This window comes from Electrona antarctica (genome assembly GCF_951216825.1).
Source record: "Electrona antarctica genome assembly, chromosome: 9".
NCBI classification, from domain to species: domain Eukaryota; kingdom Metazoa; phylum Chordata; class Actinopteri; order Myctophiformes; family Myctophidae; genus Electrona; species Electrona antarctica.
This window is the reverse complement of record NC_136790.1, coordinates 51,076,215-51,088,323: the sequence shown is the minus strand read 5'-3', so window position 1 is coordinate 51,088,323 and position 12,109 is coordinate 51,076,215. Positions and strand designations below refer to the sequence as shown.

General features: G+C 46.7%; 1 protein-coding gene across 1 annotated transcript in view; it reads left to right on the top strand.

Moving 5' to 3' along the window:
- Positions 1–452: 452 nt before the first annotated feature.
- Positions 453–12,109, top strand: part of dnah9 (dynein, axonemal, heavy chain 9) — a gene marked incomplete at its 3' end in the record, with an annotated part of 115,670 nt that continues 104,013 nt past the window's right edge. The window contains exons 1-11 of the mRNA XM_079510771.1: positions 453–501; positions 823–1,010; positions 2,088–2,228; positions 2,901–3,031; positions 3,359–3,570; positions 6,533–6,757; positions 7,705–7,872; positions 9,109–9,228; positions 10,494–10,644; positions 11,377–11,491; positions 11,916–11,984. Of these exons, the coding sequence (XP_079366897.1) occupies positions 457–501; positions 823–1,010; positions 2,088–2,228; positions 2,901–3,031; positions 3,359–3,570; positions 6,533–6,757; positions 7,705–7,872; positions 9,109–9,228; positions 10,494–10,644; positions 11,377–11,491; positions 11,916–11,984 (1,565 nt within the window). The 5' untranslated portion in view covers positions 453–456. The remainder of the gene's footprint in view (positions 502–822; positions 1,011–2,087; positions 2,229–2,900; positions 3,032–3,358; positions 3,571–6,532; positions 6,758–7,704; positions 7,873–9,108; positions 9,229–10,493; positions 10,645–11,376; positions 11,492–11,915; positions 11,985–12,109) is intronic.

Genomic DNA, 12,109 nt, shown 5'->3' with positions numbered 1-12,109 from the left:
TGTAAATTGTCTGTCTAAACGGTATAATTGTAGGTGGCAGCAGTGCGTCTCCGTGGAGGACAACCATCGTCTCATCCAGGACTTCCTGGACCGAGCCGACCGCACCACGCTGGTGTTGTCCCTGAACGACAGCGGCAACCACCTGCTGCCCGCGGTTCGATTCCCGGCCGCTCCCGCGCCGCCCCCTTCCACCGCCGGCAGCAACTGCAACAAACACAAGTGTGTGTATTTCGTCAAGCAGAAAGGAGGAGCGGCGCTGACCGCCGAGTCCATGCGCAGTCATGTGGTCCACGGAGACATGTCCCCGTGTCCTCTGGACCAATGTCTGGCTCTGTTTGACAAGGTAATGCAAGTACAGTCATGTGGTCCACGGAGACATGTCCCCGTGTCCTCTGGACCAATGTCTGGCTCTGTTTGACAAGGTAATGCAAGTACAGTCATGTGGTCCACGGAGACATGTCCCCGTGTCCTCTGGACCAATGTCTGGCTCTGTTTGACAAGGTAATGCACGTATATGCACGCACGCACGCACGCACGCACGCACGCACGCACGCACGCACGCACGCACGCACGCACGCACGCACGCACGCACACACACACAGGGCAGCAGTGGCTCAGGGGTAGAGTGACTGTTCGAACCCGGGCTTCCCCAGAGAGAAAAAAAAGATACATTTTATTTATTCAAATTTACAAAAGCCTTGCATGGTTTCCGCCGCCATTGGTATATGAATGTGTTTGTGAATGGGTGTGTAAAGCGCCTTGGATAAAGACGCTATAAATGCATATTATAATGCATATATATTGAATTGTTCCTTCTTACAGGTGGTGGTTCCACTGCTGTCCAACCACCAGAACCACAGCGCCACGCCCCAGGTGGTCTCCCAGGACCTCCTGCGTCACGTCCACTCGCTGCAGAGACACGCCTCGATGGTGTCTGGACGGGTCAGAGGAAAGACCGTCCTGCCCCTTCCCCCGGGGCTGGACCGACTGGAGCTCTCTGCACTCAACAGGTACACTGTGTGTGTGTGTGTGTGTGTGTGTGTGTGTGTGTGTGTGTGTGTGTGTGTGTGTGTGTGTGTGTGTGTGTGTGTGTGTGTGTGTGTGTGTGTGTGTGTGTGTGTGTGTGCAAGCGTGTGTCCTGCATGCATGCGTGGGTGCATGCGTGGGTGCATGCGTGCATGTGTGCGTGCATGTGTGCGTGCGTGTGATTGATCCTTTTGCACAGTGTATGCTTTTGTTTGCACTGAGTAGACAGTCTATGATTACAAATCAGTAAACTCTTATCCAGGGATGTGTAGAGAATGTTATGAGGGGCTTACCTATTTACACGCACCTCGACAGTGGGTGCAGGGCCAATAAAGCAATCATGGAATTTACCTTTTAATTTACCTAATTACCTAACTTACCTAATCATTTACCTTTTGGTAAAGGATTACTTTATTGAAAAAACTACAACGTTTCAATCTGGGTCAAATGCGGAGAGTAAATTTCGCTGCGGTAACGTGTGTGACAAATCGTACGACTTTGACTTTGACTTAACCCATTTTGGGGCGAAGACCCCTTTTGGTGTTTTAAACATTATGTTATAATTTAGCTATTGAAAAATAGCAGATCTACAAGCTCATAGCGCGCCACTGAGTGGCGCGCTACGAGCTTGTAGGTCTGCTATTTTTGAAAAATCGAAGAACCACTGACATAGAAACATAGCTTTTTCAGAAAACTGTCAGGATGTAGAAGACATTTTTAGAATCGGATCTCAGGTCAAAATGGGTAATGGATCTTCGTCAGGCAGGGGCTAAAATATCTAGCTTTAGGCAAGGGATAGTGAATAGCCAAGCTTGTAGCTCGGCTATTTTTCAAATGGCTGAAATGTGTATAGGGCTGAAGTCGGTATGTTTTGTAATAATAATAAAAATCCACAAAGTAACCACTAACTAAAGTGTGGGCATGGCATGCGTGCATACTATCATTATGTTACACAGTTAAAACAGGGGCACATACACTGTGCAAAATGATCATTCTTTTGATGCATTATAATTAAATTCCTGTTGTTTTCCATGTGTGTGTGTGTGTGTGAACGGTTCCAGAGGGGATGTGATGTCAGTGGATCAGAGTGTGATCCACTCGGTAGAGACGGTGGTGATCGAGTGGAGCCACCAGATCCACGCGGTGCTGAAGAGAGACGGCTCTGAGAGCAGACCCACCGAACTGCTGCACTGGAGGAACAGGTGACAGGACAAGCATTTTAGTAAAGGGATGTTTCAGAAAAAGAAAAAAAGAAAAATAAACGTATTACCTTGTGTTTTCCTTGCTAACTGTAAATCGCTCTGGATGAAGAGTTGTCTGCTAAAGGCCTACATTGGCTTTTTAGCAAAAGGCCGATGCACACCTCAGAAGGCTAGTGACAGGTGCGTAGGGCAATAGAGCATACATTAAGGGTATCTTTGAAAAACAAAGAAAAGGTCCCGCACACTGTCAGACACAGACCAAAATGTTGCTCTTTATTAGGTCGGCGTTTCAGTCGATTAGACCTTCATCAGGACCCGATGATCTAATCAACCTTTTTCTTTGTTTTTCAAAGATACCCTTTTTAATAAATGCCTACATTGTAAATTGTAATTCATCTCCCTAGACATGTATAGTTGAGTGTCTCCTTCTGCCGGCAGACTTTCTGACCTGCAGAGCATTGTGTGTTTAGTCCAGTAATGTTCTCCTTCTGCCTGCAGACTTTCTGACCTGCAGAGCATTGTGTGTTTAGTCCAGTAATGTTCTCCTTCTGCCTGCAGACTTTCTGACCTGCAGAGCATTGTGTTTAGTCCAGTATGTTCTCCTTCTGCCTGCAGACTTTCTGACCTGCAGAGCATTGTGTTTAGTCCAGTATGTTCTCCTTCTGCCTGCAGACTTGCTGACCTGCAGAGCGTCCAGGCTCAGTTCCAGTCCCTGGAGGTGATAAAGATGTCGGCGCTGCTGCAGCTCATCCAGAGCAGCTACCTGCAGCCCTTCAGCAAGATGCAGCAGGACGTCTCTGCAGGTGACTACGCCACTTAGTTAGAACCTTAGTTAGAAACTTGTAGATCTGCTATTTTCAGCATGCAACCAAGTGTAAAATGACTTATACTGGTTCTCTTGTCCACTAGTCCCGTCCTAACATTTTAGTCTAGTTTTTATTTGTTATACATTTGTAATACATTTAGTCTTATGTTTAGTCGTCATAGCTTAGTTTTCATTTAGTTTCCATTTAGTTTTCGTCAGTGAAAAAAGGTAGTCGACGAACATTTTTCGTCTTAGTTTTAGTCGACAAAAACAACACTGGTGTCGGTCGGTGTTCTAACGAACGGTGTTTGTCGTTGCCACGCAGCGCTGGCGGAGGCCATGGACGTGTGTGCGTACCTCAGACCGCTGCAGCGTCTGCTCGAGGACATGGAGAACGCAGAGTTCCCGGAGGTCAAGGGTCACGTGGGCCCCGTGATGCACGCGCTGCGCCTGGTGTGGCTGCACTCCGCCCACTACAACACCCCCGAACGCATCATCACGCTGCTGAAGGAGATCTGCACTCTGCTCGTACAACAGGTGACCCACTGTAACTCCTAACCTCTAGCCCCTCCTCTGTAAAGATCTGCGCTCTGCTCGTACAACAGGTGACTCACTGTAGCTCCTGACCTCTAGCCCCTCCTCTGTAAAGATCTGCGCTCTGCTCGTACAACAGGTGACCTACTGTAACTCCTAACCTATAGAGCGTCGCAGTCCCGCCCCCTACCAGGGCCCAGGAAATTATTCTCCGTTCATTTTCCTCATAGTCGTTTCAAAAAGTATTTATTTAAAGACCTTTTAAGCCTCGTACAAAGCCAACTCTTGTCGTGACAAATCATGACAACAAACACCATTTTTTGGGCCGAAAAAATAATTAGAAAGAAGAAGAAAACGGAAGGTTATACTTTTGTTGTTGTTCTTCTTCTTTGTAATTATTTGTTTGGTCCAAAATATTGTGTTTATTGTCATGATTTGTCACGACAAGAGTTGGCTTTGTCTGCAGCGTAACCGTCTTTAAATAAATACTTTTTGAAATGTCTATGGGAAAAATGCATTGGGAATTATTTCCTGGTCCTGGCGTCGTCATGAAAGGGGGCGGGACTGCTACGCTCTATAGCCCCTCCTCTGTAAAGATCTGCACTCTGCTCGTACAACAGGTGACCTACTGTAGCTCCTAACCTATAGCCCCTCCTCTGTAGAGATCTGCACTCTGCTCGTACAACAGGTGACCTACTGCAGGGGTGGGCGACTTTGACGATGTATTAAGGGCCTTGCAAACGGGGAGCGATAAAACGCGCCTATAGTTCATTTTCAATGAGACCTGCGTTTTTGCTCGGAGAAGTTGCGGTGCGACAACGCAAGCGTATTTACGTGAGCGCGGTCGGTCCCGTGAATTTGTTGCACGCGTGCACACGCCCGCAACTCACCAGACCTGGATTCGGTTTTGCTTTTTCTTTTTACGCTTGCGTTGTCGCGCCCCTCTTGAGCAGACCTGTAGCAGACCTGTCGTTGATCCAGGCAACAACGTGTGCGTTGCAAGGCCCTTTACCCACATAAAAACCCCCAGGGAAGTGTCTCTTGTCTCCAAAAAATGTTTCAGTCATGAGATTGTATTTGCTTTATTCCATGCTTGCCCGTCTGTAAAGATCTGCAGTCTGCTCATGCAACAGGTTAGACCACCACACTAATATAACTCGTACAAGTGAATTGATGAATGATGTAATTTTGTGTTGTTGTAAAAGCTTTAGCTAGCAGGAATTAAGAGATTGGTGTACAGGAAAAAGGAGCAGACCAACTACATAGCCAAATGTCAAGTTTACAAAGTATTAGGGGTTTTAAGTGGTTAAATGTCTGAACAGATTTGACATGAATCCCACATGTAGTGAGGGGTCCCTGCTTCATCTCTCTCTCTCAGCTCATCATGTAGTGAGGGGTCCCTGCTTCATCATGAATCCACCATGTAGTGAGGGGTCCCTGCTTCATCATGAATCCACCATGTAGTGAGGGGTCCCTACTTCATCTCTCTCTCTCTCAGCTCCTTGGCCTGAAAAACGTTGAAGACCTACTGCAGGGTTCCCCAATACATTTTCCTCAAGGGCCATATTTTGACTAGGGTACCAGGCTGGGGGCCGAGTCCGCACGCACGAGGTCGAGGTCTTGCCCTGAAAATTCATTTTCAGGGCAAGACCCCATTTGAAAAGGATGCCCAGTTTGACATGCATAGGCTACTGACCCCCATTTAATGCCATTTATATCTTGTTTTTTTGAGTGGTGTAAACCACTCCTACAACTGGCTTTTGTGTGCATAAAAAAATGACCATGGTTGCTATGTTCAAAATAATTTCTGACGTAATTAAATCACACCCGGGTGAACTGGATGACCGTAGCAACCGTGGTCATTTTCTCTGCACAAAAAAAGCCAGTTGTGAAATCACATCCAGGTGTGATTTCATTACGTCAGATCAGAGCTGATCAGGCTATATAATACCTTACCTTATATAATACCTCACATCGGACAAAAACTCCAGCTGAATCAACTTCATGGTCACAAATCATCACATCAGAAGACGAGTCTACCTAGTTTTATTCTTCCAGGGGCCACAAGGGGGCGCTCCGCGGGCCGCAAATGGCCCGCGGAGCGCCTATTGGGGAACCCTGACCTACTGTATCCCCTGCTCTGTAAAGCACTGCTTCCCAAACCTTTTAGCCCGTGAACAAAAAGAGAAATGTCGTGTCTCCCCGGGACCCAGACTATAGCGAAAACAACAGATCTATAAGCCCACAACGCGTCACTCTGTGCCCCGTTGTGAGCTTGTAGGTCGGCTATTTTCACTACTTCAAATGTATGGAATTTCGTTGATTTCTTCCTGTAATTATTCCGTTCTGTTTTTAATTCATGAAAATGTTAGCTTTTTTGGGGGGGGGGGGGGGGGGGGGGGGGTGCTTTTTTTCTTTTTTTAATCTTTCGAAATAGTAATAATATAAAAACAACATGTAGGAAACAAAAAATATAAATTAAAGGGCCCACCCATACAAATAAAAAATTGGTCCGCGACCCAACCTTGGGTCCCAACCCAGTGCTCTAAACTAAGGAGCCCTGGTTTAACACATTTAAGTTTTCTGAAAAAACCCATGTTTCTTTGTCAGTGGTTCTCAAACATTTTCATGTCAAGGACCCCCAAAAATATATGTAATTGGCCACCGACCACATCTGAAAATATGTCGTTCCAGGGACCCCCCAGAAGCAAAGATTTGAGTTAAAAAGCTCTGAAAGAATACAGTACATATTCAAAGATTTGCACCACATTTTCAAGATTTTTCAAAAATAGCAGATCTACAAGCTCGTAGCGCGCCACTCGGTGGCGCGCTATGAGCTTGTAGATCTGCTATTTTTCAATAGCTAAAGCATAACATAATCCTTAAAACACCAAAAGGAGTTCCCGCCCAGAATGGGTTTTAAATCATGCTCTGCTCCCTCTTGAACCACAACAAACAACAACAGGCGCGGGTCTACCTGAACCCAGAGGAGCTTCTGAAGGGGGAGGTGTCGGACAGCCTGGTGAAGGTCCAGACCAGCCTGGACGTCCTGGACACCTTCAGGAGCACGTACCACCAGACCAGAACCCACCTGAGCCTCAACCACCAGGACCACTCTTCCTGGGACTTCTCCCCCACCCTGGTCTTCTCTGGACTGGACCGGTTCGTCGACAGAGTCCACACCATCAAGGTGACTGAGCACCACCATTATGTCATACGTCAAGGGTTCTCAAACCTTTCAGACCGCGACCCCCCATAAGGTCTCAAAGATCGCAGTTTGTCTCATTTTGAGGAGAAAAGGGACTATTAAGCGTGCACGTTGGATGTAGGTGTTTATATATTTAAAAATTATATTTTGAATTACTGGATTAAATGAAAAAATTTGACTCTGTTCCGCAGATAAATATTGTGAAAGTATAGCTGAGCTTGTAGATCAGCTATTTTCATGATGTCTGCCCTCTTCGGGCCAAATTCGGCATTAAAAATGTCTCACACGTAAATAAATTGTCACTTTAGAAATGTGCACATTGTTGTATTATATACACTTCATTCATGTCACAGTCCTGCCAGGCTGTGTCCTCAGTATCTCTGTCCTCTGTCTGTCCCGTGCATCCTCAGTATCTCTGTCCTCTGTCTGTCCCGTGCATCCTCAGTATCTCTGTCCTCTTCTGTCCTGTGCATCCTCAGTATCTCTGTCCTCTGTCTGTCCCGTGCATCCTCAGTATCTCTGTCCTCTGTCTGTCCCGTGCATCCTCAGTATCTCTGTCCTCTTCTGTCCTGTGCATCCTCAGTATCTCTGTCCTCTGTCTGTCCTGTGCATCCTCAGTATCTCTGTCCTCTGTCTGTCCCGTGCATCCTCAGTATCTCTGTCCTCTGTCTGTCCCGTGCATCCTCAGTATCTCTGTCCTCTTCTGTCCTGTGCGTCCTCCGTATCTCTGTCCTCTGTCTGTCCCGTGCGTCCTCCGTATCTCTGTCCTCTGTCTGTCCCGTGCGTCCTCAGACACTGTGTCCTCAGTATATTTTGTCCTCTGTCTGTCCCGTGCGTCCTCCGTATCTCTGTCCTCTGTCTGTCCCGTGCGTCCTCAGACACTGTGTCCTCAGTATATTTTGTCCTCTGTCTGTCCCGTGCGTCCTCAGGACATCCTGTGCACGGCGGTGGACCTGACGAGGCTGGAGAAGGTGGAGGTGGGCGGGGTGGCAGGGCGGAGCCTGGGCCAACAGGTCCAGTGTCTGTACCAAGACTTCCTGGAAACCTACAGGTCCTTGACGGAGAAGACCTACGACTGCCTGGACGTCAGCAACCAGGTACAGAACAGCACACTGTCTCTTAAAGGAGCATTCAGTGATTTGGGTGATTTGGAAAACCACCCAGTCCGCCCCGGTAACAAAATGTGCACATGCACGCTCTACAGTGGGGGGAAGTGCAACAGGCCAACAGCATGTGCACCAAGGCCCGCCCCCACTCGATCATGATTGGAGGAAGGCCCCTCTCATCCTGATTGGATGAAGGCTTTGCCACCCGCCACCAAAACTGAAACTAGGGTTTTTTGACCCCAGGGGCTCACTGGGGACAGGGAGGAACTCCTTATATGGTCAACACACTCTATAGTAGGGAGGATCCAGAAAAAAATAAAAAATAAATGATATTTGAATTAAGTCAAATCACTGAATATACATTTAAAGTCCTTATAAGGTCAAATGGGTTTTTATGGGTTTCATTTTGAAGTTTGAGTCTGAAATGGTTAGCCTGCATGTTTCTGAACCAATCAGAAGGTCCAATCCCCTTGGGCTATGGGACAGCATTAGCCAGAGATGGCATTGGGCGTCATTCACCTACAGTACCGTTCTTAAGGTGAAAGTTGTTCTTAATAGGACCACATTTCCAAAACCACTTACTGTATGCACTTTTCAGGATGATTTTGGCATACACCAATGTTTTCTTAGCTGGGATGTGTTAGGGTAAGAACTGAATCTACGCAGTACTCTTATGCAGATTTGACTGCTGATATGTTTGCGCAAAATACCGTTTTTCTTCTGAGTAAAGTAAAAATGCCTCAAAATTGTACTTAAGTGCAGTACTTGAGTAAATGTACTTTGTTACTTTACACCACTGCTGGTTTGATGTGATAATAAAAATCACACCTGTGTGAACTGAGTGGTGCAAATCCCCCCCCCCCCCCCCCCCCCCCCTCTCTCTCTCTCTCTCTCTCATTAGCAGGCAACAGTGCAGCACTATCTCTCTCTCTCTGTTTCTGGCACAACAGCGCCCCTACTGGTACTCATGAGTCACACATGAGTCACACACAAACATAGTCACACACAAACATAGGTTAACACGGACATTGCTGTTCCTTGGAGTGGTTGCACCACTCAAAAAGGATATCTGTCTGTCTGTCTGTCTGTCTGTCTGTCTGTCTGTCTGTCTGTCTGTCTGTCTGTCTGTCTGTCTGTCTGTCTGTCTGTCTGTCTGTCTGTCTGTCTGTCTGTCTGTGTGTGTGGTTGAATTGGCTGACTGACGGGGGGAAATGTCTCCCCCTGCAGGACTTTGAGAAGGATGCGAGGAGGTTCACGGTGAAGGTGGAGGACACAGAGAGACGTCTGGGGTCCATGTTCCGCCAGGCCTTCTTCCTGGACGCCTCGGGACTGGAGCACGCCTTCAGGGTTAGTAGACACATCCTTAACCCATTCTGGGCGGGAATCCCTTTTGGTGTTAGCATTATGTTATGCTTTAGCTATTGAAAAAATAGCAGATCTACAAGCTCATAGCGCGCCACCGAGTGGCGCGCTACGAGCTTGTAGGTCTGCTATTTGTGAAAAATCGAAGAACGACTGACATAGAAACATAGCTTTTTCAGAAATCAGGATGTAGAAGACATTTTTTAGAATCTGATCTCAGGTCAAAATGGGTTAATTCCATCCTTCCGTCCATCCGATGGACGGATGGATGGAATTAAGGATGAGTCTGTCCAGCCATGACATCCTAATGACGTTGTACAGGGGTCATCGCCATGCAGGCTTGTGGCGGACACTTTTTTTTTGTCAAAATGAAAATGCTGCCACGGACATACAAAATGAGCGGAAAGTAATACAGATAAAGATCTAGCCCTGAATGACCATAACAGGTCTGTAACTCTGAGACCCCTTTTCCACCGGTTGGTTCCCAATGGGAACCGGTTCAGTTCTTTCCCACCGGTTGGTTCCCAATGGGAACCGGTTCAGTTCTTTCCCACCGGTTGGTTCCCAATGGGAACCGGTTCAGTTCTTTTCCACCGGTTGGTTCCCAATGGGAACCGGTTCAGTTCTTTCCCACCGGTTGGTTCCCAATGGGAACCGGTTCAGTTCTTTTCCACCGGTTGGTTCCCAATGGGAACCGGTTCAGTTCTTTTCCACCGGTTGGTTCCCAATGGGAACCGGTTCAGTTCTTTTCCACCGGTTGGTTCCCAATGGGAACCGGTTCAGTTCTTTTTGGTTCTTAGTCCATGAGCCAGAGCTCCAAAATTGGTGGGCAAACTACACCCTATATTAAATTGTTTATAGGATCAATAAAAGTAAATTAATACATGATATCCCTTCCACAGTAGTAGCTTTTTCATATTTTCGATTATTTTGCATATTTTCCTACATAATTCCTCATTTGCATATTTAAAAATGTAACATTTGTAATACAATAAATCATTGTCTTCGTGTAAGTACTCAATTGGGGAAGTTTAATGGTGATAACAATCTAATATAGGTATGGTTTTGCCCACTCAATTCATAATTAACGTTTCAATTTTGGAGCTCTGGCTCATGGACTAAAAACCAAAAAGAACTGAACCGGTTCCCATTGGGAACCAACCGGTGGAAAAGGGGCCAGAGTGTACAGATGGAACTGGTTCCATTTCTCTGGGGTGATTATCTCTCTCTCTCTCTCTTGACTCGTCCAGGTGCTGGACATGTTCGGCAGTCTGCTGGAGCGCCCCCTGGTGTCCGGAGACGCACAGGACCGATACGTTCACCTGGTGTCCATGTTCGACAGGGAGCTGGACTCCTGCAGGCTGCTCTACAACAAGCAGCTGCACACGTCACAGGAACACGGTGAGGCGTTAGGACAGCAGACTGACCGGGGAACCTGATTGATTGATTGATTGATTGATTGATTGATTGGATACTTTATTAGTCAAAGATGTAAAGAGAGACCAGCTATGTTGTATGGTTTAGAGCAGTGGTTCCCAAAGTGGGGTTCCGGGACCCCCAGAGGTCCTTGATGGAGTTCCAGGGGGTCCCCAGCTAAATGATAGTTAGGAACCAAACGGGTCCATTTGGTTCCATTTGTTAAATTAACACCAATTTTACAATATAGATTGGGGTCTCAGAGATAGAAATGCCATTCAATGGGGGGTCTGTAGCCTAATGCATGTCAAACCGGGGGGTCGTTGAAATTTAACGGGTTGAGAATCACTGCTAGAGCCATAAAAATCTCCTCGGGGGGGTCCCTGCCGTATCTTTTCAAATGGGGGGGTCTGCGGGTTAATAATGGTCAATTTGGGGGTCCTTGACATGAACATTCTGGGAACCACTGGTTTAGAGACAGACGTGAGGAAAAGACAGGAAGCAGAGCTGGAGGTAGCAGAGACTAAAATGTTGAGGTTCTCTCTGGGAGTAACAAGGATGGACAGGATCAGGAGTACGAGTACATCAGAGGGACAGCCCCCATCCCAAAGCGCCAGCGCTCGCCCAGCAGTCTGCCGTCACCCAGGCGGATGCGTGCACGCAACATTGCCCCTTCTCGTCCCTCAGGGCGTCTTACTGGTCATTCTTATTCGTCAGGTTCTAATGCGGTCAATAAGAACATGCCAGCGGTAGCGTTTGGACTGAGGTGGAGCCAACAGTTACAGGAACGCATCCAGACGTCCTTCTCTAAGTTCAAACAGCTTTCCTTCCCGTAAGTCCTCTTTCACGTATCTCTCCTGCCTGCTGTTAAAATACTACTAAATTATATTGTTATTATTATTAGCGTGGTTGCTGTAGGCGACACACTATATTGTTCTCAGTGCTAGAATTGTTTTTGCCGGCAAAGTTAACCTGCTTTTTGTACAACAGAAAGGTGAAGCTTTTGGCCAAAATCATGAAGCTTTATGAGTTTCTCTGGTGTTAGTCCACTTGCCAGAATGTGAAATATTTTGAGTATTTTATACAGTTTTATGCTAGGAGAAATTCAAAATTTCATCATGCTTTAAGTAGCATGTGACATGTCAAACTAAGGGGTTTTCATGAGTATTAATTTCAATAAGTATTCATTTTGCACAAAAAAAACACTCATCACACACTCACTCACATCACATTTCCCTGTTTCTTCGTGTCCTCAGGTGTCTGGAATGTGAAGAAGGAACGCGTGTCGTCCGGAAGTACGAGGAGATGACGCAACTCCTGGACAGGTGTGTGTGTGTGTGTGTGTGTGTGTGTGTGTGTGTGTGTGTGCGCGTGTGTGTGTGTGTTATCAAAGTATTCCGAATACTTTGATAATATTTGGAATTCATCAATATCACTTAAACTTTACTTG